This window comes from Ornithorhynchus anatinus, chromosome 7, assembly GCF_004115215.2.
Source record: "Ornithorhynchus anatinus isolate Pmale09 chromosome 7, mOrnAna1.pri.v4, whole genome shotgun sequence".
NCBI classification, from domain to species: Eukaryota; Metazoa; Chordata; class Mammalia; order Monotremata; family Ornithorhynchidae; genus Ornithorhynchus; species Ornithorhynchus anatinus.
The window spans coordinates 43,831,936-43,857,919 of record NC_041734.1 but is presented as its reverse complement, the minus strand read 5'-3'; the positions used below and the strand labels follow the sequence as shown (position 1 = coordinate 43,857,919).

The 25,984-nt window shown below is 44.1% G+C and overlaps 1 protein-coding gene across 4 annotated transcripts in view; it reads left to right on the top strand.

Moving 5' to 3' along the window:
* MASP1 (MBL associated serine protease 1) overlaps window positions 1-25,984 on the top strand; it is a 75,987-nt gene that overhangs the window by 21,886 nt on the left and 28,117 nt on the right. For 3 of the 4 annotated variants that reach the window (XR_003760901.2, XM_016227991.3, XM_016227989.3), the window contains exons 3-8: window positions 8,598-8,775; window positions 11,126-11,257; window positions 17,292-17,488; window positions 17,850-17,997; window positions 18,460-18,578; window positions 18,801-18,879. Coding sequence is in view for 3 of the 4 variants with exons in the window: in XM_016227991.3 (XP_016083477.1) it covers window positions 8,598-8,775; window positions 11,126-11,257; window positions 17,292-17,488; window positions 17,850-17,997; window positions 18,460-18,578; window positions 18,801-18,879 (853 nt within the window). In the remaining variant the exon portion in view is untranslated. Of the gene's footprint in view, window positions 1-8,597; window positions 8,776-11,125; window positions 11,258-17,291; window positions 17,489-17,849; window positions 17,998-18,459; window positions 18,579-18,800; window positions 18,880-23,593; window positions 24,381-25,984 lie in introns of those variants that run through there. The other variant, XM_016227995.3, reaches the window with a different exon arrangement.

Here is a 25,984-nt window from a genome sequence, read left to right as displayed (position 1 = left end):
TATTTGCTGCGGCTGTTGTGGATTGTATACTTTTTCATAGATCATTTACATCCTGAGAGCAGGAGTATAATTAAATCCTGACTCTTTGTTTGGAGTTTTCCCTCAGGGGTCACTATGTCAACATTTTCACAAGAGAAGATTGGTTCTGGAGAATAATAAAGAAGTGCTAAAGTGAAGTTCAATTTAAATATGTATTGAATGGAGCACTCTGTCCTTCAGAAGTGAACCTTGATTTTTTTTTTAATTCCTTAAACTTAAAAGGCTTTCTCAACTCCAGTTAATTCAGCAATTTAGTTCCCTTCGGCTGATCTGTGCCTAAATTCAGTTTTCCTACCCAAGAGAAAGATGTTGTTTCTGCAGTAGCATAAAATATCTTTTAAAGGTCAGAATGGATACCCTGTCTTTGCCTCCTGTTTTTGTGTTAAAGCCAAAGAAATAAGTAGGACAGGGTCAGGGAACTGATTCTGCAAACTGTTTGCCTTCCTTTCCTAATTAGCAAGCCTCTCCCCATATCCTTTCCTTTCTCCTCTCTTTCCTCCCCTCCCCCTTCCCGCCCCTTTTCCCTGGACCAGGAATTCCTCTACCTCCTAGTTTTACTCCCAAAATTTTCAAAGAATTAATCTCCCCTCCCTCCCTTCCCCCCAGTTAATCAGTGAACCAATCAATGGTACTTACTGAGCACTTATTGTGGGGGAGTAAAATACAATAGGGTTTGTAAACCATTTATGCCCTCAAGGAGTTTCAGTCAAGCCAGGGAGATGATCATTAAAATAAATTACAGATAGAGAAAGCAACAGACTATAGGGGAAGCAGCAGACACATAACAGCAGCACCAGAGTTCTTTCTGATTTTCCAACCTCCTGCCTCTCCCCAGTCCAGTCCATACTTCACTCCGCTTCCTGGATCATCTTTCTACAAAAACATTCAGGACATGTGACCCCCCCCCCCCCACCCCCGTTCAAAAATCTCCAGTTGTTGCCTATCCACCTCTGTATCAAACAAAAACTCCTCACCATTGGCTTTAAATCAATCCATCACCTTCTCTCCTACAACCCAACCCACACATTTTGCTCCTCTGGTGCTAATCTTCTCACTGTGCCTCGGTCTCCCCATCTCACCACCACCTCAGACCACTTACTCTTGTCTGGAATGCTCTCCCTCCTCAAATCTGCCAGGCAATTACTCTCTCCCCCTTCAAAGCCTTACTGAAGACACATCTCCTCCAAGAGGCCTTCCCAGACTAAGGCCTCATATCCCACTCCCTTCTGCATCACCCTAACTTGCTCCCTCTCCCCGCCCCACAGCACTTGTGTATATATCTGTAATTTATTTATATCTATGTCTATTTGTATTGATGTGTTTCTCCCCACCTCTAGACTGTGAGCTTGTTGTGGGTGGGGATTGTCACTTTCTATTGCTGTGTTGTATTTTACCAAGTGCTTAGTACACAGTAAGTGCTCAATAAATATGATTGATTGAATGAATGAACTCTAAAACTATGTACATAAGTGCAGCTGGTATAGTGCAGATATCAAAGTGCTTAGAGAGGAAAGACCTAAGTGCATAAGAGGTACAAAAGGAAGGGATAATAGAGGGATGGAAATGTGAAGTTACGCAGGGAAGGATTCTTGGAGGAGATATGATTTTTGGTAAGGCTTCAAAGGGCTAACACCTTCTTCAGTAGAACTGCTGTAGAGTTAATCACAGGGTGTAATTGTGGCTTCCTGTGTAATTGTGAACAGGAGTGGCTTCCTGTTCAGAATATTAATATATTTCTCTTGTTCATATGTTCCTAGGCACTTAGGTTTCTGTCATTTAGAGTGGGTCTTTATGCTTGTTTTGTCTTTCCCCATTATGATAGAGGGGAAACTAATGGGGGTAAATGCTTTTAAGAGGGGAGAGAGTCAGTGGTACAAAGTGAGGAGGTTTTGGATTTAGGGCATTGTTGGGAGACCTCCTCTTTAGAAATATGGAAGCAGCAAAAGAAGAGGAGTGGTAATACAGTGATGAGGAAATGCTGGAGACACTCTTGGCATTTCACACCCACTGGCTTTAGTTTTTATTTTTATTAATTATTATTATTAATAATATTATTATTTGATATCTATTCTTGGCTTTTCTCTGACTTACTGAGTGATCCAACACAAGGCAGTTAGCCTCTCTCTGTACTAGACCGTAGGGAAGCAGCATGGCCTAGTGGAAAAGAGCATGGGCCTGGAAATCAGAAGACCTGGGTTCTAATCCCAACTCCACCATTTACCTGCTGTGTGACCTTGGGCAAGTCGTTTAACTTCTCTGTACTTCAGTTCTTTCATCTACAAACTCTCATCTACAGACACATTCCCTGCCCACAGTGAGCTTAGGTGGGAGACCTCCTCTTTAGAAACAGGGAAGCAGGGAAAAAAGATAAGAGTGTAGAACAGTAGTGAGGAGGGCATGGAGACACTCTTGGCAGTTCACACCCATTGCCTTTAGTTTTGATTATTAGTAGCAGTAATAATAATTACTTAATACTTATTAGATATCTATTCTTGGCTTTTCTCTGACTTACTGGGTGAACCAACACAAGGCAGTTAGCCTCCTTCTGCCTCAGTTTCCCTTTAGAGAGACTAAGCCCTGTTCAAAGAAGGAGATAAGTGCTTCTAATTCCTTGGAGAAAAATGTCTTGGGTAAAACTTCAGAGCAAACTTCTTTCTAAGAAAACGTTTCACATAATCAACTACGATCTATTTTGGTCCTGTCAATCCCTGCAATATATGGAACTTCCCCTAGATTGGCCCCTGGGGTTACACTATAAAGAAATCTTCCTCAGCATGGAAAGTATTGTTAGTACAAATTTGCTGAAAAGTATTAGCAGCATTGGGGCCAAGACACCTCATAACCTCAGCAAATGTGAGGTTTGATAGGTGAGATGGTCGGACATTTGGAAAAGTTGCTGCTGCAGGGATTCAATGCCGGGAGGAAACTTGGGTGGGCTGGGGGTCAGGGCAAGAAAGGGACAGACTTCTATGCAGGTGTGTAAGGGAGAAGGGGGGAGAAGGGATAGAAGAAACTGACGCACAGAAAAGTTAAGTGACTTGGTCAAGGTCACACAGCAGACAAGAGGTGAAATCGTCAGACTCTAAGGCCCATACTCTTTCTACTTGTTTGCCTGAAACAGAGGAAAAGTTTTGGGTGCAAAGCTTCATATTAAAAAGTCTGTTCTTTAAAAAGATGGAGCAGTGCGACTCCAAGTCAGTCATTTCCTCATCCTTCTACTAAGTATGATCAGAGAGTCAGGACCCTCTCTAGTATAGAAAATCTGTTGTTGCAGTCTAGGGACAGGGAGGAGGTGGGTATGGTTAGCACTGAAGACTCCCTCAATTTATGGTATGGGAGAAACTCTTGGTCATCTCAAAAATTGAGTGAGGAAACTGACCTGAACTGACAGAGCCTGTAGTCTGAGTCCAGGATACTTGGAGATGTTTTCTCCCACGGTCTAGAACCTGAAACAGCCTGAAAATTCACAGTAGTCCTAGCCAAACTGTGACATATGGTTGGCCTAGCTGCAGAACACATTAACATTTCTGAATAATACTAAAAAAAGGCATAAATCCTGGTCCAAGAGAATGGATTGGTCACAACAATGGAAGTCAGGAAAACACTAAGATCATTGAGAATTAAAATGGACAGAATAGAAAAGTGTATAGAGTACTTCACCAGCCTCCCTTAGCACCATAAAGTATCATGCAGTGACAACCTACCTTTCCAAGCTTTCGAAGCCTTAGGAGGGGGCCTGTTGGTACTTGGTAACTAAGGATAGTTAGCCTGGAACAGTAAGGAATCTGAGGACTTAGCCCCCACTCCCAAGAACTGTTTATTCATTTGTCTTGTCATTGTTGACTTGGTTTATTGGCTATGTTGCTTCTTCTTGTTTTTTGCAATCCTTGTTTCCTTTGTTTTTATCTACCTGCCCTGGATTTTGACAGACAGGGACTGATTGGGACATAGTGTTTGGTATATAGTAGATGCTTAATAAATTCCGTAACTTTTAGCACCAGAATTAACATCTCTAAATTGAGTGTGCTGGCCACTGTGGATGTTCCAGTATAGTTTATCCAACTCTTGATTATTCTTTCCTTTCTTAAGGAAACTTTTTTTCTGATCGTTTTATTCCCTGTTAGAATTTCCACAATAGAGTGGGTGGGGGATGGAGGTGAAACTCAAAATAGTTAGTTATGCAGCTGTGATACTAGGCTTGGTCAGGAAGGAAGCTGAAACTAGTTCTTAAAATGAGGGTTTTGTAGAGGGTTATCAGTAGATTTCAATGATCCCAACTATCCCTATCTTTGATTAACATATGATTGAGAATTAGCTGAAAAGAAATATCCTAAATTTTCCAAATACTGTCTTAATGCCTTCCAGTTGTTTGTCATCTCCTTACTGGCTGTGCGTGTAACGGTTTGTCTTGAATTTGGCTCTGATTTGGAGTTTAGGCATAGAGCACAGAGGTCTGGCTTGGATTCCAGTTGCCCAGCTTAATCCCATTTCTGAAGCAGAGCAGCGTCTCTCATTTTTCCCTTTAATTTATTTCCTCTGTTTACCTGGCTTTCATTCCATCCCTCCTTCCTCCTCCTTGTTCTCTTCAAAGACCAGCAGGTAGATTGGTGTTGCGACTCCCTGGGGAGGGCTTCTTTGATTATCTTGGTCCCTCACTGACTTCCTTCCTACTTCTCTCTCTTCAGTTGTGGCCACCAATTTTGCCCTTCTTCTTCTTGCCCCCTATGGGCCCTGGTGACTGATCTCTTTTGAGCTTTCTGTCTGCTGTAGACATATTTTCAAACACTGGCAGAAAGGGTGAGCAGCTGGAAGAACTAAGGAGAAACTCCAGGTAAGATTACCAGATTTCTGAAGGCCCAAATTGTCAGGGTTTGTGGGGAGAGATTGTGGTGAGGGGCTAGGGTTGCCAGAAGGGGAGGATAGGGACAGGACTGTCTCCGTTAGACTATAAGCCCAATGTGGGCAGGGGACGTGTTTACCAGCTCTGTTATATTGTACTTTCTGAAGTGCTTAATACAGTGCTCTACACACAGTAAGTACTCAATAAATACAGTTGATTGAGAAAGGGAAAATGTCTATCAATCAACTGTGTTTATTGAGAACTTACTGTGTGCAGTGCACTGTACTAAGCACTTGGGTGAGTACAATAATAATAATAACAATGGTATTTAATTAAGTGCTTACTATATGCCAGGCACTGTACTAAGCACTGGGGTAGATACAAGCAAATAGGGTTGGATACAGTCTTTGTCCCACACAGGGCTCACAGTCTCAATCCCATTTTGCAGATGAGGTAACTGAGGTACAGAGCAGTTAAGTGACTTGCCCAAGGTCACACAGCAGACAAGTGGCGGAGACAGGATTAGAATCTATGACCTTCTGACTCCCAGGTCTGTGCTTTATCCACTACGCCATGCTGTTTCCCTTATATAACAGAGTTGGCATATACTTTCCCTTTCCAGTCTCTCTCTCCTTCTCTTCTCCACCCTCCCCAGCTCCCTGCCATTCCACACCCCTGAATTGTGAGTTCCTTGGTGAACCTTACCTACTTATTTGGCTGTACTCTACCAAACTGATTCTCTTCCCCTCTTCAAAACCCTACTGAAAACTCACCTCCTCCAAGAGGCCTTCCCAGACTGAGCTCCTCTTCTCCCTCTACTCCCTCTGCCACCCCCCCTTTTACCTCTCCGCAGCTAAACCCTCTTTTTCCCCTTTTCCCTCTGCTCCTCCACCTCTCCCTTCCCATCCCCACAGCACTGTACTCATCCGCTCAACTGTAGATATTTCCATTACCCTATTTATTTTGTTAATGAATTGTACATCGCCTTGATTCTATTTAGTTGCCATTGTTTTTACGAGATGTTCTTCCCCTCGACTCTATTTATTGCCATTGTTCTCGTCTGTCCGTCTCCCCCGATTAGACTGTAAGCCCGTCAAACGGCAGGGACTGTCTCTATCTGTTGCCGACTTGTTCATTCCAAGCGCTTAGTACAGTGCTCTGCACATAGTAAGCGCTCAATAAATACTATTGAATGAATGAATGAATGAATGAATTGCTTGGTGCAGAGGTTTGAACAAAGTAGGGGCTCAATTAACACAATGAGTGATTGCTTAATTGAAGGAGGGACAGAGGGATGTGTGTGGGGAACATAGAACGTGTTTACCCACTCTGTTATACTGTACTTTGCCAAGTGCTTAATACAGAGCTCTGCACATAGTAGCACAGTAGTATACAGTAAGCACTCGATAAATACAATTGATTGGGAAAAGGAAAGTGTCTATCAATCCATCAACTGTGTTTATTGAAGGCTTACTGGGTGAAAAGGGAGCAGTGGGAACCACCCTTCCAGTACTGGAAATGAAGCAGCCCTGCTGACATCTAGACAGGGGAGAGCCTGTAGAAGTTACTGGCAAGAAGCCTTCAGGGAAGAAGCAGACAATTTATGCTAAGGCAGAAATAGCTCCTTTGGTCTGCTGAATAGACCTGGCTGGGTGTGAAAAAGAGCGAAGGCGGAGTCCCACCTCCCTCTTCACCCCACTGCCCTGACTTGCTGAGGGAAACAGAGAAATGCCTCATTCATATGCAAATCTCCCCACTGGCAAAGAGGCCAAGCTCCAAACACCGTAGTCCAAAACCATGAGGAACAAAATATCTCATCCCCAGCAGGGAAAAAGAGGCCAAAAAGGCTGCTCCCTGGGTGTCCTGCATCCTGGCAGAACTTTGCCCCCAGGGAAAATCTAAGCATCGGAGGCCAGCTGCCTCTTCATTTGGTGGGGGGCAAGACAGAGGTTCAAGAATGGTCATTTCCATTATTTGTTCTCTTTAAATGGACTGAGGTTCAGGCTGGGCAACCACTTAGGTCAACCTCATCCACCCAGATGAGAGAAGGGATGGAAGCCAAGAGTGCTTGGGAGAGTACAATATGCCAGTTAGTAGATATGTTTCCTGTCTACAGTGAAATTATAGTCTAAAGGGGAGACAGATATTAATATAAATAAATATATTATGGATATGTACAATACGTGCTGTGGGGCTGAGGGAGGGGTGAATAAAGTGTGAAAATCCAAGTGCAAGGGTGATGCAGAATGGAGTGGGAGAAGAGGAAATGAGAGCTGTCGGGAAAGGCCTCTTGGAGGAGATGTGCTTTTAATAAGGTTTTGAAAGTGGGGCAAGTGATCCTCTATAGGATATGAAAGGGGAGGACATTCCAGGCCTGAGTCAGGTCATGGGTGAGAGGTCGGCAGTGAGATAGATGAGATTGAGCTATAGTAAGTAGGTTGGCATTATAGGAGCTAAGTGTGAGGGCTAGATTGTAGTAAGAAAGCAGGGAGGTAATATAGAAGGGGGTGAGGTAATTGAGTGCTTTAAAGCCTATGATAAAGAGTTTCAGTTTGATGTGGAGGTGGATGGACAGCCACTGGAGGTTCTTGAGGAGTGGGGAAACATGGACTGAACAGTTTTGTTGAAAAATGATCTAGGCAGCAAAGTGAAGTATGAACTGGAGAGGGAAAAACAGAAGTCAGGGAAGTCAGCAAGGAGGTTGATGGAGTCATCAAGGTGGACAGGATAAGTGCTTTGATTAACATAGTAGTAGTTTTGATGGAGAGGAAGGAGCAGATTTTAGTGATATTGAGAAGGTTGAACTGACAGGATTTGGTGACAGATTGAATATGTGGGTTGAAAGAGGGATGAGTTGTAGATAATGTCAAGGTTTCTGCCTTCTGAGACAGTGCTGTCAAAGAGGCCTTTCAGAGCTTCTGTGATAGTGCTGATGGGCAAGAAATGAGGTGGGCAGGGTTTGGGTGGGAATATGAGAAGTTCTGATTTGGACATGTTAAATTTGAGGTGTCTGTGGGACAACCAAGTAGAGATGTCCACAGACTACTGTTGAAGGGACCTCTTGCTTAATGAAAGTTTGTTGACTTCCATCTGACGTTGGGTCCTATATTACCTCAGGGTGGTAAACAACAGTGTAGGGAAGCAAGTTAAATCAACTGATCAATCAATTATATTTATTGATCACCTGTGGGCAGAGCACTGAACTAAACTCTTGGAAGAATACAGTATAACAGAGTTGGTAGACATGTTAAAATTTAAATGACTTCAAACTTCTTCTGCTGATACTCCAAAATCCTAGAGCTCTTCTAGGCTGTAAGCTCACTGAGGGCAGAAAATGTGTCTACCAACTCTGTTATATTGTTATTCTGTACTCTCCCAAGTGCTTAATACAGTGCTCTGGACACAGTAAGTGCTCAAAAAACTTTGACTGATTTTTATTTCACTCCCTGATCCAGGACTTTCTGCTTTCTTATTCAAAGAATTGGTCAATCAATCAATCAACAGTCTTTCTTGAGCTATTGTGAGCAGAAGTCTGTACTTGCTGCTTGGGAGAGTACAGTACAAAGTGAAACTACTGGTCCTGCCCTCAGAAAGTTTACAATCAAATGAAGGAAACCAGCAGACCTACATCATGTACCTACATACGCATGCAGTATAGAAGGGGTTCTTGAGCAAGACGGCAGATGGTGACGCTGTTTCTGTCCCTACTGGTCCATAGGTAGAAGCGGAAGAACAGGAGTTGGCCACCTTTTGCGGGAGGGAGACTACAGACACAGAACAAGCACCTGGACAGCAAGTCGTCCTGTCCCCAGGTTCCTTCATGTCCATCACTTTTCGATCAGATTTCTCCAATGAGGAGCGTTTCACCGGCTTTGATGCTCATTACACAGCAGTAGGTAAGTAGAAGGATCTGGGCTAACACCACCTTGGGTATCCCTACTGAAGATTCCTGCTCTCGGCTCCTCCACTGAATGCAAACATTTGCCACACTCTTGTATTTCTTAGAAATGCAAATCATGCAGCTGAATATTGTCATTGTCGTCTGGAAAGATTAGTGCAAACTACTAATTGCTTTGAAGAGTTTAGCCTACTAGGAAGTATATGATGCTTTGTGCAAAACAAACTATGCAGGATGAATTTTCTTCTCTGAAGGAGTGATAAACTATACAAAAAAGAGAGAAGCAATAATGATGTTTACTGTGGTATTTGTTAAAGGTTTACTATGTGCCAAGCATTGTATACTAAACGCTGGGGTAGGTACAAAATAACCTCATCCCACATGGGGTTCACAGTCTAAGAAGGAGGGAGAATGGGTATAGACTCACCATTTTGCATTCATTCAATCATATTTATTGAGCCGTTATTCTGTGCAATGCACTGTACTAAGTGATTGGGAGAGTACAGTGTAACAACAAATAGACACATTCCTGCCCTCAACAAGCTCACAGTCCAGAGGGACCTGAGGCACAGAGAAGTGAAGTGACTTGCCCAAGGTCACACAGTAAAGTGAAGGAGCTGGGATTAGAACCTAGGTCCCTTGACTCCCAGAACCATGCTCTTTCAACTAGGCCATGTTGCTTTTCTAATAGTTCAACACTGCAGCAAAACTCCTGAATTGGCCCCTCAGTGACATCCTCATTGGCAAGCTTGGAAAGCATTGGCAGGGCCCCACACTGCTAGGTGGGAGTGGAACTGTCTCATGGGTCATGCACAACATGGTGTCGCCAATGTTCACTTTCTGCCTCTTTGGCCCAGTAGGAAGAGCACAGGTCTGGGAGTCAGGAGACCTGGGTTGTAACCTCTACCCATCTTGTCTGCCAGGTGACCTTGGGCAAATCACTTAATGCCTCTGTGTCTTATGGCCTTGGGCAAGTCACTTCACGTCTCTGTGCCTTGCCTGTTATGGATAGGGATTGTCTCTATCTGTTGCTGAATTATACTTTCCAAGCACTTGGTACAGTGCTCTGCACATAGTAAGAGCTCAATAAATACAACTGAATGAATGAATTACCTTGTCAGTAAAATGGGGGTGAAGACTGGGAGCCCTATGTGGGTCAGGGAGTGTGGCCAACCTGATTTGCTCACACCCACCCCAGTGTTTAGAACAGTGTCTGGCACATAGTGCTTAATTCCATGAATATCTATGATTATTAATGTTTCTCATCAGTAAAATAAGGATTAAATACCCATCCTCCCTTTCTCTCTTGGTCTTTGAGCCCCCATGTGGGACAGGGACTGTGTACGATCTGATCATCTTATAGCTAACCCCAGTAGCACAGTGTTTGGCACGCAGTGAGCACTCCAAAAATACCTTCACCATGTATCAGTAGTGTCCTACAAGGCTTGGTAGTGTGATCAGTTTTATTTCATATCATTGTTGACAAGTTGGAAAAAAGTTTTGAAACGTTGCCATTCTGTTCTCTGATGATTCTAAATTGACTGGGGCTGCTCGCAGTTTGGAACACTGACACAAAAGTCCAAATGATATAAACAAATTGGAAATAAACAAAAATGGGAAAAATAAACAAAAACGGGATGAAGCTCAATCAGGACAAGGACAAGGTAATATCTTAGAGATGAAAAGTAAATCGAATTCAGAATGGAGAAAGACAAGCTAGCCTCAAGTATAGCAAAAGGCATCACAATGGACCAAAGCTGAAAATATCAGGATTTTATTATGAAATTAATAATTTATAATAATTAATCATTTATTAATAAAGGTAGTAGTTGGTCTACTTTACATACTTTACATTGGTCAGATCCTTATTAAAGTGTTGCGTCGTGTTTTGTTCACTGCACTTTGAAAAGTATTTAGGTTACCTGGAGAGGATTCATAGAAGAATGACAGAAATGATTATGGGCTCTGTAAAAGAAAAGGCTTGTGGTAGTTTAGCCTAGGGAAAAGAAGGCTAAAAGAGGATGTAATCATTTTCTTCAGGCATATAAGGATTTAATGGGCAAATTACTATGCAGTTGTTCTTCCAATGAAGACCAAAAAAGAGCAAATGGGCAAAAGAAAGAAATTGTTGACAATCTGAGAGATTCAGCACTCAAAGTGATATTTTAGCATAGAAAGGAAAGGGGAAATTGTGGACTCTCCACCCCTGGAGAGCTTTTAGAAAGCAAAAAAAACCATCTATCCTGCATAGCCAATAGGCAGGTGACTGGACTGTATGATCCCTCAAGGACCCTCTAGCTAAAGGATTCTATAAGCAACATGTGCAAGATTCTTTTACCTTCCTGCAGATGTAGATGAGTGCATTGAAAAGAGCGATGAGGAGCTGTCCTGTGACCATTATTGCCACAACTACATAGGCGGCTACTACTGTTCCTGCCGCTTTGGCTACATCCTCCATTCTGACAACCGGACTTGCAGAGGTAAGGCCAGGGAGGAAATAAGGATACCTAATTATGATGTATTCTGATTGGAAGAAGGCCATCATTTCACACCTCACTTAAAGCAGCAGCACAAAGAGATGTGGTGGTGGGGTGGGGGGAGGAAGGAGCAAGAAAAGAGGAAATGGGAAATTTGAAGTTTTGATAGGTTGAAGATTTGTTGACTCTTAACACTGAGTAGCACAAGTCTCAGTGAGCTCAGAAATTACTTATCTTGTCCTGTTTTCCACTCCACAATGTGAATCCAGGAGAATTCAAGGAAACAGGTTAAAGAAAGAGAACGTTTCATACTCAGAGAACCAGCGTGGCCTTAGTGGAAGAGCATGGACCTGGGAGTCAGGGGACTTGTGTTCTAGTCCAGGCTCCATCACTTATCTGCTTTGTGACCTTGAGCAAGTCACCTAACTTCTCGATGCCCCAGTTTTTTTCAACTGCAAAATGGGGATTTCTATTCTCCCTCCCCCTCAGACTATTAGCCCCATGTAGGAGAGGAACTGTATCTAACCTAATTATCTCATAACTGCCAAAATGTTCGGTATATAGTAAGCATTAACAAATACTAAAATTATAGAATGGAAATTCAAGTGTTTGTATTATCCCAGGAAGTCCAGAAAAATTCCTTGTAGGTAGACTGTCCGGGGTGGAATTTCCAGGGATGGGATTTCCAAGGATTGTGATATCATTAGCAGGAACTGTAAATTTACCTTCTAGACTGTAAGCTTGTTGTGGGCGATATTGTTATAATGTACTCTCCGTAGCTTTTAGTACAGTGCTTTGCACACAGTAATCCCTCCATATATACAATTGATTGATTGATTGCAAATAGGGCTACTCTAGCCCCTTCCTAGGCATGTGCCCAGTTTCCCACCAGGCTAGTCTAACCCGGGATGAGAATTCAAACTACAACTCTGCTGAGACACTAAATCAACTTTGGCCAATCATGGCAGCACAGCTCACGCCCTAAGTTTCATCAACTCTGAAACAGTCCCTGTCAAGAAGATCCGCTCAAACATTAGGGAAAGTCCAGTTCTCTGTGACCAAATGAGACTTTTGACCTCATCATTACCATTGACCTGCTGTTCTATCACTTTTCAGTGAAACATTAGCCAGTGTAGTAGAATAGCCATAAGGTGTCCCCATGGAAAAAAGTAATAACTATGCACCATTTCTATCCCACATAGGGCTCACAGTCAAAGTAGGATGAAATGTACCTCAGTACTACAATAAGCCTTCCCACCAGGCAATTCACTAAATTTGGTCAGGGGAGTAAATTTTAGGAGTCACCATGTCCCTGGAGGGAAAGGCAAAGGTCAAAAGGGTATCAGGTGGCCACCTAGTCACTCAACTTTCTCAGACACAAACCTTTCCTGCACTTACTTGAGTTTATTTTAATGGTATTAGTTAAGAACTTACTATATTCCAGGCTGTACTGAATTAATCAGGTTGAACACAGTCCAGATCCCACATGGGGCTCACAGTCCTAGTCTCCATTTTACAGTTGAGGGAACTGAGGCACAGAGAAGTTAATGAACTGCCCAAGCTCACACAGCAGACAAGTGGTGGATCTTGGATTAGAATCCAGGTCCTTCTCTATCCACGAGGCCATGCTTCTTCTCAATTTTCATCATCATCATTATCACTGGTATTTATTGTTTCCTGTGCAGAGCACTGTCCTAAGGATTGGAGGAAAACAATTCAATGAGTTGGTTGACATGTTCCCTGCCCATAGGGAGTTTACAGTCTACGGGGGAGACAGATATTAAAATAAAACACGGAAGGGAAAATAATAGAGTATAAGGATATACAAGAAGCAGCATGGCGTAGTGGATAGAGCACTGGTCTGGAAGTCAGAAGGTCACAGGTTCTAATACCAGCTCTGTTGCATGCCTGCTGTGTAACCTTAAGCAAGTCACTTCACTTCTCTGGGCCTCAGTTACCTCATCCGTAAAATGAGGATTATGAATGTGAGCCCTATGTGGCACAGGGACTGTGTCATTTCATTCATTAAGTCATATTTATTGAGCGCTTTCTGTGTTCAGAGCACTGTATTAAGTGCTTGGAAAGTACAGTTAGCAACAGATACAGACAATCCCTACCCAACAACAGGCTCACAGTCTAGAAGAGGGAGACAGATAACAAAACAAGTAGACAGGCATCAATAGCATCAAAATAAATATAATTATAGATATATACACATCATTAATAAAATAAATAGAATAATAAATATGTACAAATATACAAAGTGCTGTGGGCCAGGGAAGGGGGTAGAGCAGAGGGAGGGTGTAGGGGTAATGGGGAGGGGAGGAGGCGCAGAGGAAAAGGGCGGCTCAGTGTGGGAAGGCCTCCTGGAGGAGGTGGGCTCTCAGTAGGGCTTTAAAGGGGGGAAGAGAGCTAATTCGGTGGATGTGAGGAGGGAGGAGGTAGAACATGGGCCAGGGGTCGACGGTGGGAAAGGCAAGTACAAGGCACAGTGAGGAGGTTAGAGGCAGAGGAGCGGAGTGTGCGGGCTGGGCTGTAGAAGGAGAGAAGGGAGGTGAGGTAGGAGGGGGCCAGGTGATGGAGAGTTTTGAAGTCAAGAGTGAGGAGTTTTTGCTTCATGTGAAGGCTGATAGTAACCACTGGATATTTTCGAGGAGGGGGGTGGCATGCCCAGAGTGTTTCTGTAGAAAGATAACCTGGGCAACAGAGTGAAGTATAGATTGAAGTGGGGAGAGACAGAAGGATAGGAGATGAGAAAGGAGGCTGATACAGTAATCCAGTTGGGATATGATGAGAGATTATACCAACAAGGTAGCGGTTTGGATGGAGAGGAAAGGGCAGATCTTGGCGATGCTGTGAAGGTGAGACGGGCCGGTTTGGGTGATGGATTGGATGTGTGGGGTGAATGAGAGAGCGGAGTCAAGGAAGTCACCAAGGTTGTGGGCTTGTGAGACTGGAAGGATGGTAGTGCCATCCACAGTGACGGGAAAGTCAGGGAGAGGACAGGATTTGAGAGGGAAGATAAGAAGTTCAGTCTTGGACATGAGCTTTAGGAGGCAGGTGGACATCCAGGTGGAGATATCCTGAAGGCAGGAGGAGATAAGAGCCTGCAGGGAGGAAGAGAGAACAGGGGAGGAGATGTAGGTTTGGGTATCAGAATGATAGTTGAAGCCGTGTCTAACCTGACTTATTTGTATCTATCCCAGCATTTAGAACAGTGCTTGGCATAAAGTAAGCACTTAACAAGTACCATAATTATATATATATATATATGTGTGTATGTGTGTGTGTGTGTGCTATGGAGCTGGGCTGAATATAAAAGTGCTTGAAGGGTATAAAGCCAAGTGCAAAATGAGACTGAAGGAAGGGTGGGTAGGGGAAATGAGAACTTGATCAGAGATGGCCCCTTCGAGCAAATGTGATTTAAGGAGAGCTTTGAAGGTGGCAAGAGTGGTGGACTATCTGTTATGAAGGGAAGAGAATTCCAGACGGGGGAGGATGAGGGCAAGGGGTCGGTAACAGGATAGACAAGATCCAGGTAGAGAGAGTAGGTTGGCATTAGGGGAGTGAAGTGTGCTGATTAAGTTATAGCAGATCAGTGAGTTTAGGTGGAGGATGATAGTTGATTGAATAACTTAAAATCGATGGTAAGGAGTTTCAGTTTGATGCAAAAGTGGAAGGTCAACAATTGAAGGCTGTTGAGGAAGGGGATAATGTGTACTAAATGTTATTTTCAGAAGAGTGATCTGGGCAGTAGAGTGAAGTATGGACTGGAGAAGGGAGAGACAGAAGCCTGGTAGGTCAGCAAGGAATTTGGTGCAGTAGCAAAGCCAGGAAATGATAAGTGCTTGGATCAGTGTAGTAGCAGTTCGGGTCAATCGACCAAAGTGTATACAGAACACTCTAGTAAGTCCTTGGAAAAGTACGGTACAGTTAGTAGACACTATCTCTGCCCACAAGACGGCTACAGTCCGTGGGGGAATGGAGAGGAAAGAGTATATTATAGAGATGCTGTGGAGGTGAAAGGGCAAGAATACGTTCAGCACTTGGCCAAGAAACTGTGGTGGCTGAGGCGTCTCATGTTGCTTTTGAGTAGAGGAATGGCAGGCGGCATGGAATGGAGGGAACTTTAACTAAGGAAACCAATTCTTGCCTCTAATTCCAGCATAAAACAAACACTTGAAACAGTGCTTCAGGAATCTTAACTCCATCAAGATTTATAAAACTCCATGGACACTCCAGAGGATTTTAGAGACTTTTTTTCTTTTAGAGTGAAGATCATGTTTTTGTTTTAGCCTTGGAATGATCCCCTACTAAGGAAAAAAAAGTTCTCACCCTAAGGCCAGTACTTTAACATGAAAGAAATGAGAGGAAGGAGTGAAGCCTAGTGGAAAGCATATGGAATTTGGGGTGGGGGACCTGGGTTTGATTTTCAGCTCTGCCACTGGTTTGCTGTGTAATCCCAGTTTCCTCATCTGTAAAATAAGGTCCCTAATCTGGTAACCTTGTCTATATACTAGCATTTAAATGTCATTTTTTAAAAAGTGGATTATAAACGGGAAATGAAGTCAACCCAGCTTCTTTAACAGTTCTATTTTGCAGAAAGTCAAGCAGCCAGTTCCAGTCATGAAGCATAAATTAGTTCTTACATCTGTCTAGCTTTCATAACCAAAGGAGTTTCAGTCTGGCAGTTCCTATTTCCATCACTCAATCAATAATATTTATTAAAGGCCTACTGTGTGCACAACACTATATTAAGTGCTTGGAAGAAGAGAGTAAAATTAGAAGACCTGCCCTCAGGGAGCATGCCGTCTAGCAGGGGAGACAGACACGGGCAGCCTCCTCTGGGCTCGGAGCCGGGCGGTGGGGGGCTGGGGGTCCTGGCTTTCCCCTCTCTATATACCAGTTGCAGGAGCCCACACAAAAAACCGGGGTGACAGGTCCACAGCTTCCTCTGCCTCATGGCCTCAGTCTCCCAGACTCAAGGATGCCCCCCACTAGTTCCTGATCATGGGTGGTGGCAGTGGCTTATAGTGTGGACTCGCCAATGAGCAGCTGGAGCCAGACCCTGGGCCCAATCCAATATGATTGCCCATGGGGCTGACCATGGGGCTGTGGGGCTCTGCCAGGGATGGCACAGCGGCACACACTTTGCCCCAGGATGTCCACTTGCTCCAATTTGCCCAGAAAAAAATCACCTCTGGCTGATGCTGCCCTACGCTGCTTCTTCTGGGTTCAGCAAGAACACAGTGGTGGCCTTAGACTGTACCCCAGCTCCCACTTCATGGCCAGTCACCAGCCCCTCCCATCCCAGCTTCTCTTAGCCCCTGCCCTTGACTAGTCCCTGTGCCAGTGAGCACTAGAGAGCCATAGTGACTCAGCCATGAAATCCCCACTCTGGGACTCCCAAACCAGCTTCCCTGACTTGGGGAAACTGAACCCGGACTCCTCGGACCACCTGACATCTTCCTCGGGGTTGGGGGAGCTGAGGTTGGTCCCCTGGGACCACCTTATAACCAGCTCCAGATGGAGGAAGGCAGGCTATGCTATCGGACCTCAGAGCCCAGTTCCAGTTTGGGTGTTTGTGGGAGGCAGAGGGAGCTTTCCAGCAAGAACCAATACAGAAAACTGCTCTGGGGACTCCCAAATCTCACCTTCCTTCTGGGCCATAGAGCGAGTAGGACTATAGGGTCCATGTCCTGCCCACTCTTCATCTTTCTATTACCATCGCCCTGCAGATCTCCATGTTTAAAGATATGAAAAAGAATCATCAAATGTCAAAGTTTTTAAGATTATCTTATTTGAAGGAGTCTCAGGAGGATGGTCAGTGGGTGGGAATTCTGCACAGATGTGGCTGCTATCCTGAGAAGAGCTCTGGCAGCCATCTTGGAAGGGTCAGAGGCCTGCCAGGTCCCTCACCGTGGGCTCCCCAGAGGGAACCGCTTACCTCATTTGCCATCGAAATTGGCCCCGGACAACTCCCGGTGTGGTCAAGTGCTTTATGGGTCCTCTGTTCTCGTGTATGTGTGTGCTGCAGTGGAGTGCAGTGATAACCTCTTCACCCAGAGGACGGGAGTGATCACCAGTCCTGACTTTCCCAGTGCGTATCCAAAGAGTTCAGACTGCCTTTACAGGATCGAGCTGGAAGAGGGTTTTGTGCTCAGCCTGCAGTTTGAGGACAGCTTTGACATAGAAGACCACCCTGAGGTGTCATGCCCCTATGATTATGTCAAGGTAAGCAGGAAGGTCTCACAATTCACTGGGCCATGTTCCCTGGAGGGTGTCTATTCAATCCTACTTAAATTGTATGATCTATCCACCTTTCTAGCTAGAGGATCACATAAGAATCCTCACCTCTTGCCCTCCTTCTCACATTTGGTCCAAGTTTCAGCTGCCAAATACATGATCAGCCTACCAAAGCCAGATGTGAGCAGTAACTGATTTCTCAACTAGGAATTCTACAGCCAAACTTAACCCACTGTCTCTTCATGGGTCCAATCTAATGATTCTGCAGAGCTTTTCCAGAGAATAAATGGAATGTTCACCCTGTGAGATCAGATACGCACCCTCTCTTTGTCTTTGTGGATCTGGGCAGATTAAAGCCGGCCAGAATGAGTTTGGGCCTTTCTGCGGAGAGAAATCCCCAGGACACATAGAGACCAAAAGTAACAGCATCCAGATTCTGTTCCATAGTGACAACTCTGGGGAAAATGGAGGCTGGAAGCTCTCATACACTGCAACAGGTAACTTAGTCTCCCTTCCATGTACATCTTCAGCCTCCTTTTTCTAGTAGGAGATTAGTTGAGAGATTAGCTTTTCACAGTGTAAATCTTTGTTTTTGACTGAGGTTCTTGCCTTTGCTTTGAACCTTGGTGGGGGGGGGGAGGGGAGGGGTGTGTGTGTGTGTGTCTGTGCACCCGTGTCCTTTCATATTTATTTCACTGTTCATTTGAATTAGAAAGTACTACAGTGAAGTAAAGTGATAATCAAAGGACAAAGCCCTCATGTTTCCATCCCCTAAAGCTGGTTCATGGTTGGACCGCCTGAAAAGCCCAGCAGATACCACTCCTTCCCTCTCCCCTCTACAAACCCACTCGTTACTTCTCTCTTAGTGATGGAGGTGGATGCAAGCAGCCAGTTCCACTGGAACCAGTAGATCATTCACCATTTTTCTTGCCTTTCTCTCTCCTCCCTCCATCCCTCAGGGAATTCATGTCCAGGCTTGCAACCCCCCATCAATGGGAAAATTGAGCCCTCCCAGGCCATGTATTCCTTCAAAGACCAGGTGGTCATCAGCTGTGATTCTGGCTACAACGTGCTGAAGGTACACGGATCCCCTGCCCAGACGATGAGATGGTGGGCAGTGAAGACCTCAAATAGAACACCCAGGACTTGTGGCTACAGTGGATCTTAAGGGTCTAGGGAAGATCTCATTGCTAATCCACTGCACTTGACTCATTGGGATTAAGCTGCCTGGGAGTTGTGGGTTTTGGGGTTTTAGGGAAGTCCCCTCCCTTCTTCATTCATCACTGTGTCTTTCTCCCAGGATAATGGAGAGGCTGACACATTCCAGATCGAGTGCCTGAAGGATGGAACATGGAGTAACAAGATACCCACCTGCAAAAGTAAGAGTGTCTTCTTCATGGGTGTGGATTAAACTAAGTGGATGTGTCCCAGCTGGAGACAAGTTTGCTAGCCTCAGAGAAAGAATGCACTTTCCGTGGGCCTGAAACCAGTCTGAGCAATTGCTCATTCGGAAAACTATTTTGACTGTCGGTGCCCAGGACAGAGTGACTTTGCCAATGGCCACAGTGAAATGTGTGTCGGCTTCCAGGGATTTATTCATCAAATAGGAGCCTTGGCCTTTCTTTGCCCACCCCCGCCCAGTCTCCGGCTACCCAACCCAAGCTGAGGGACCAGATGAACCTGGGAAACAGAGGGTTCCTGGAAAAGGAAGAGGGTGGCTGATGAGGAGGGAACCAGGTCAAAGAGGTTGGCCACAATGAGGTGCAGAGCCCAACTGGTGCAGGGGGCAGGGAGCAAGGGAAGAAGAGTTGCTCTGAAAGCATTGTGGGTGCCTCTGGCAGCAACAGCAATAGCCTGTTCTCCAAAAGCATTCAGCTCGGGCTTGAATTTTGGCCCATTCTGATTCCTGGCTTTGGAGACGGAGAAAGGGTGGAAAAACAAAAAAGTTCTCCAAACCTCAGCTCAGCCTTGGGGACCAAAGGGAGTATTGGATGGATTCTTTACTGCCCAGGATTCTTATTCCCATTCCCACCTCCAGATTTATCCCTTTTAACCACAGTAGGTAAGATTTTCCCAGTCCACCAAGGCTCTTTGCCAAACCTCCCTTGTCCTGGAGGGAAAATGAGTGAAATGAGCAGCAGTGTTTTCTACTCATGGAACCTAAATCATTAGTCACTCTAGCCAAGGAAGTAGATGACTATTTCTACTGCTGCTTTAAGAGGCTGACTTCTTCCTAGGATTTGGGGCACCTAAGGGAAGGTGAGGGAAGCTGAGGGAAGCTTCAAAAATATCCCTCTTGGAATCTGGATTTGGACTTGATTGGCCTGTTCAAACTTTTTAATCCTACTTTAAAAACCCACCTTTTTATATAGGTTATTACATCATTCAATCAAATCAGTGGTATTTATTGAGAACCTATTGTGTTCAAAGCACTGTATTAAGCACTTGGGGAGTGTAAGGCAGAAGACACCTTTCTGCCCTAGAGGAACTCATAATTAAAAGAGGGAGATGGACAAACAAAAGAATATTTACAGATGGTTTGAATAGGAGGCTATGGTAAGAAGTCATTCAAGTATATCAGGGTGAAATAGCAGAATGTCATTGAATATACAAATGAAAATCCAGTGAAAAATAAACATGAAGATGTTTAAAGAACCAAAAATCCCCAGAAACGATACTTTCTATCTGTGAATGCCTGTCATGGGAATTTGTGTACACTAGCTTTGGTGCAGTTGCTGTTTTGATTCAAAGTGGAAAAGAAATACCCTTCATTTTGAGGTTTGGGGTGCTTGAAGACAAAGCCTCTGAGAATCAGTGTAACATACCTGAAGTAGAGCAAACAAATGAGCAGATGAGCAGATCCCCTTTGAGGATAAATCTAGCAAGAAAAAGAAGTAAAAATGGCCCAATTCAGGGGAAATAAAAAAATTCAATCAGCTTATTCATCAGCTGCTTATTTTCAGCTGTAATTGGCAATGGTGAGAAGCATCAGTCAAAGCACCTTTGCCCAAGGTCACTGTTTCAAGGGAACTAAATGAAGGGGCTATTTCTGGTTCAATCAGTAGTATTTATTTATTGAGCACTTACTCTGTTCAGGGCACTGTAATAAGGACTTGGGAGAGTGCATTGGTATTATTAGATATGAACCTTGCCCCAGGGAGATAATAATCTAGCCAGATGGCTCATCCTAGGAAAATCTGGTATTTATTGAGTCTTTACCGTGTGCAGAGCACTGTACTAAACGCTTGGGAGAGTATGATATAACAGAATTGATAAACACATTCCCTGCCCACAACAAGCTTTCAACCTAGAGGCAGAGACAGACATTAATATAAATTAGTAAATAATGGATATGTATGTAAGTGCTCTGGGGCTAAGGGTGGGATGAATAAGGTACAAATCTAAGTGCAAGGATGACGCAGAAGGGAGTGGGAGAAGAGGAAATGAGGACTCAGACAATAAATGAGTTATTGAACGAGGACTGAGGCAGCTTGGCAGAAAGATTTCTCAATCAATCATATGTCTTGAGTGCATACTGTGTGCAGAGGTCTGTACTAAGCACTTGGGAGAGTACAACAAGAGTTGGTAGATGTGCTCCCTGCCCACAACAAGCTTACAGTCTAGATCTCTGTGTTCTAGGGCAGCTCTCTGTCCCCCCAGGGATGTTTGCCTGTCCTGGCCCTGCTCAGGCAGCTTGGCAGAGAGAGGTGATAATTGTGTAAATGGGACAAGTTGAATCATTTTAGGTCTGAAATAAAGGACAAATGGAAATTCAAGTTATCCAAAGCCTGGTTTGCAGCCTCAGATTTCTGCCAAATACTTTCCACTTATTACTGACCACGTCTTTGTCAGCATTACACCCACTTTACAGAAGGAGACCCTGAGGTATGGAAAGCTGAAAAGACTTACCCTAAGTTCACCCCCTCTTGTACATGGCAGAGTCAGAATTAAAACTCAGAGTCACTGGGACTGTAACTTGCTCGATTTAGTTCTCTCAATCACACCACTTCTATTTAGGCACCATTCACTGAACACCTCTGTTGCACTGAACAAAAGAATTTACTCTGTGTGTGACCTGATTCCCAGCCTCTGTGTGCTCTATGGGAATTCTCCTTAGGCAGGCTGTCTGGCTGACAATCAGGCACACATCTTATCAGGTCTTCCCTAGCCTTTAAGCTCCATCTGGGCAGGAAACGTGTCTGCCAGTTCTGTTGCATAGTACTCTCCCGAGCACTTAGTACAGTGCTCCATATATAATAAGTGCTCAAGAAATACTAGTGATTGACTGATTCCCTACTTCTACAATGCCCTTATCACATGCACTGCTTACTGGGACAAAAAGAAAGAAGGAATTGGCAGGCAGATAGTTGATTGTTTGCTACTAAGACACTGTGAAGGTACACAGTTCATCAGGTGGACTGATCTGATGCTACATTTTCCTCTGGAACACTCATGAAGTAACTTCCTTTGCCTGGAAGAATTCATGCTGAAATGAGGAAAAAGGAGGCACTGCAGAACATGAGCTGCAAACCTAGCATGTTTCCAAAAAGGGAATGGCTAATTATCAATGACCAAGCTCCTTGTGGGCCAGAGAATATGTCTACCAACTCTGTTACATTGCACTCCGTACAGTGTTCTGCACACAATAAGGACTCAGTAAATACCATTGATTGATCGAACATTCATTCAATCAACGGCACTTTCTGAGCCCTCACTGAGGGCAAAACATTATATTAATCCCCTGAGAAAGTACAAGAGAAGCAAAATATATATCCCCTACCCACAGGGAGTTTAGAATCTAATGTGGGGTTCAGACACGTTAATCAATCCATCAGTGTTGTTATTTGAGCACTTACTGCGTGCAGAGTACAAACAAAATTATTTACAACTAGATGGAACAGTAGGACAGACAAGTCACACTAGATCTCAAAGGCAGATTTTCCAAGCCACTTTTACCTCACAGACTGGCTGGAATGTTCATTCACTGACCGTAATTCTGGCTGGATTCATGGGATTCATGTAACACAATTCTGCTCCGGGTCCCTGATTCATTATGGCAGATTGCTAAGCAAAGGAATAGAGAAATTGTGGGACAGATCATGCTACAGAAATTGAGGATATGAAGTTAAGGATTAATTGTTAGGATCTATTGAGCACCTTCAGTGTGCACAGCACTGAGTTAAACATTTGCGGGATTACAGTGAAGGTTGAAGACACAGTCTCTGCCGTCAAGGTGGTTACCATCTATAGGAAAGAGGAAGAAACAACCATTCTAAAAAACCTGAGCCTTTCTTCATGGGGCTAGCACTCTGCTCAGAGGCCACTAGGCTAACTGAAAGGCTAACTGAAATGACCATCAACACAAACCCAAAAGTCCCTTCCTCAGTTTGCTGCCCAGCCAGGTAAGCCTTCAGGGGTCTCCCACTTCATCTGAGTTCTTGGCATCACTTTCAGGCTTGGGTATTCACTCTGTTTCATTTTCTCTTGCATGAGCTATTGTGGCTGGGGGCCAAGGAATGACTAAAGAAAATGGAGCTTTTTGGGTTGTCTTTTCTCATTCACCACCTCAGAGTATAGCATAAGCTACAGTACTTTGCCAGAAATGACACTTTCTCGGAAATATCCTGCTGAATACTGCAGCAGTAGAAACAATGCCATGACAAGATGTTCCAGTGGTTTGTATTTATATCTCATGGTCCTGATCTTACAGTGTTTAGAACATCATGTCTCCCCATTGTTTTTAAAAAACTACAGTATTCCAGTTCGTGGATGGTTTCCTCCCTACTGCTCAGAGTAGCTTCTTGAGTATTCTCACTTGGAACATACATCATTAATTGGGAAGTTACTTCTCTGTTGAGTATTGATTCAGCCAAGTGTACAGCCCACTATAATTCTTCATATTTGTCACATTCACCCCTATGCACCCTTAACCAAATCTGATGGTAATTACTTCTTGAGAGGGCTTTATTTCTTGCATGAGCTTTTTATACTTTGCCTACTAATCTTTCTCTCCCTCCCTTTCCTCCCTCTCACTCTCCTTCCACTCTCTTTCTATTTCTTCCCTTTCCCCCTCTGATTTCACCATGGTTGCAGAAACTGAAAACAGCATGGAGTGAAGACCTGAATCAGAACAAGGGGCAGAGTGAATGGCACGACACCATGCCATGCTGACATCATGAGATGGACTTCCCCTTAGTCATGACCAGATGCTAATGAGTCTGGGGACAACAAGCCTTTCCCTTCTTTTCACTTCAGCTAAATCAGATGGATTTTTGTGGGATCTGAGATGTTCACTGCTGCCTTGAATTGCCCCTGAAGTTGTTTAGCTGCTTCTAACTAGCTTTTCCTGTTCAGGATTATTCTCGCACCTCAGACGCTGTCTCCATAAAACTGAGGAAAAGCAATTAGATTCTCAGTGCTGCTGATTCCAATATCTCCCAGGGAACACTGAATTCCAAAGATCCATAACCCACTGTGTGTATAGCTGAATGAGATACTTTGGCTTTTGATGCACTCCATATCCAACATGTAATTTTTGAGAAAATTCTTGAATTGTTGATTGTACTTTGTTTATTTCATTATTTAATCTTTTGCTGCTTTTCCCAACTGAGCAGATTCCCCCAAGGAGCTGAAAAAATGTCCTTCAGAATAATTTGTCACTAAGAAAACTCTGCTGCTTCTCCTCTCTTTACCCATTTTTATAGCTAGAAATCTGGAGGAACACATTCTATGGAATATTTAGAGGCCTGAAGTCATTAGTGCAGTAGCATCTAGGCTACATTTATGAGGGGGAGTGTCCAGCATGTTAGCCTGTGAGAGTATCTTCCAACAGGGGGAAAGTGATGTTGTCAGGGTCTCAGTGAGCTTCTCTGTATTTCTCCACCCCAAATCCAATCCATTTCTGGTCCAGCCACTGATGGAGTTTGGTGGACCTAGGAAGTATGGCCCAAACCTGCTATATTCCCAAGACAGAGAAGCTTGAGGGACAGTGGACTTCGGTGTTGATATAAAGCTTTGGTTTTCAGGGGAAGGGACCCACCCAGGCATTTTCCCTCTCCTTAATGGGTCCACAGTAACAGGTATGGACTTCCCAGATACTCCATAGGACAGAATGAGATTGGACTCCAGGAATAGGTGGGTAGGATATCATTAACCCAATGGAGCTTGGCAGGTTGTTGGGGCAGTTGATTAGAAAGTAGTAGATGTTTTTAGGAACCTGTTTTTTTCCCCATTCACTATTCCACTGACTGCCCATGATGGAGCCTGCATGGGTAAACAGAGGGCAGAGGGAAAGTGGGTTCAAGAATAAGACAAGTCAAATGTCCAAAGGTAGAGAAGTTGGAGATGCCACTGGAGAGAAGGCAGAGAGATCAGGCTTAGAGAAGAAAGAGACAGGATATGGAGAGAGAAGGGGAGAAATTTAGAAAGTGGGAAAGGGAGAAGCCAAGAGGGTATGAAAGGACTGAAGAGAAAATGAGAGAATTGTTTGTAAATTCCAAAGACTAGGGGCTCACTTAGCTGCCTACTTGGAGTGGCTCTCAACTAAAGCTATTGGCTATGTAACATTGCCACAGGTAGAGTGGTGGAAAAAGGAGGTTGAGCAGGAGAATAAGATTCTGATCATATGCAGGAGTAGGCCCATCCTTGGGTCAAGGGACCACACAAATGAGGAAAATCTAAGGAGAGACCATTTATTCTAGTATGCCGAACAATGAAAGTGTTCCTTAGATTCTCCTACAGTAAACATCACTGCCTAGCATTAACCTAGTGCCTATTTCCTGAAGCAAACAGTTCTTTTTGGAAATTAGACCTCAAGATACCTCCTGAGGAAAATAGAAGGCAGTTTTGTGTGACATGAAATGAGACTGAGTCCCAGGAAAAGGAAGTAGCTTGCCTACCCAAAGACCCATCTGATGTGAAGGATTTATCTCTGAGGAATTGGTGGTCTCAGTCTGGTTTTCTGAGGATCCGGGTGAGGCATTACCTTTCATTTTTGCACAATCTAAATAATGCTAAGAGTAAAGCAACTTTTGAGTGGAAGGTGGTGATACTCTGTATGAACCTGAGCCATAAGGGCTAAGTAGGGAGGGGAATAAGGTTGGGAGGGCAGAGTTCTCTCCCGTGAAAAAGACAGAAAGCCAGACAGATTTGACAGCTTGCTATGTCAGAGGGATAAAAGCTGGGACTTGGGCTCAGAGGGAAGGAAACACAGTTGATTTATCCTTTGGGGGATTTTCTACTGCAGTTCACCCAGAGAGCCCAAAGAGGAGGGAATGAGGGAGATTTCTAGAATATGACATATTTAAATGGATCAAAACTGATCAAAAGAGCAGGAGTTTGGGATAAATTGGGGGGTGAGAGAAAAAGAAGATGGTACCTAGGCACTGGAGAAGGGAAAAACAGGGTCAGGGCAAATGGGTTTTACCCCTAGAAAAGAGCTGGTGCATGAGGAGAATGGTATTTTGGGACATGGAGCTAGACACT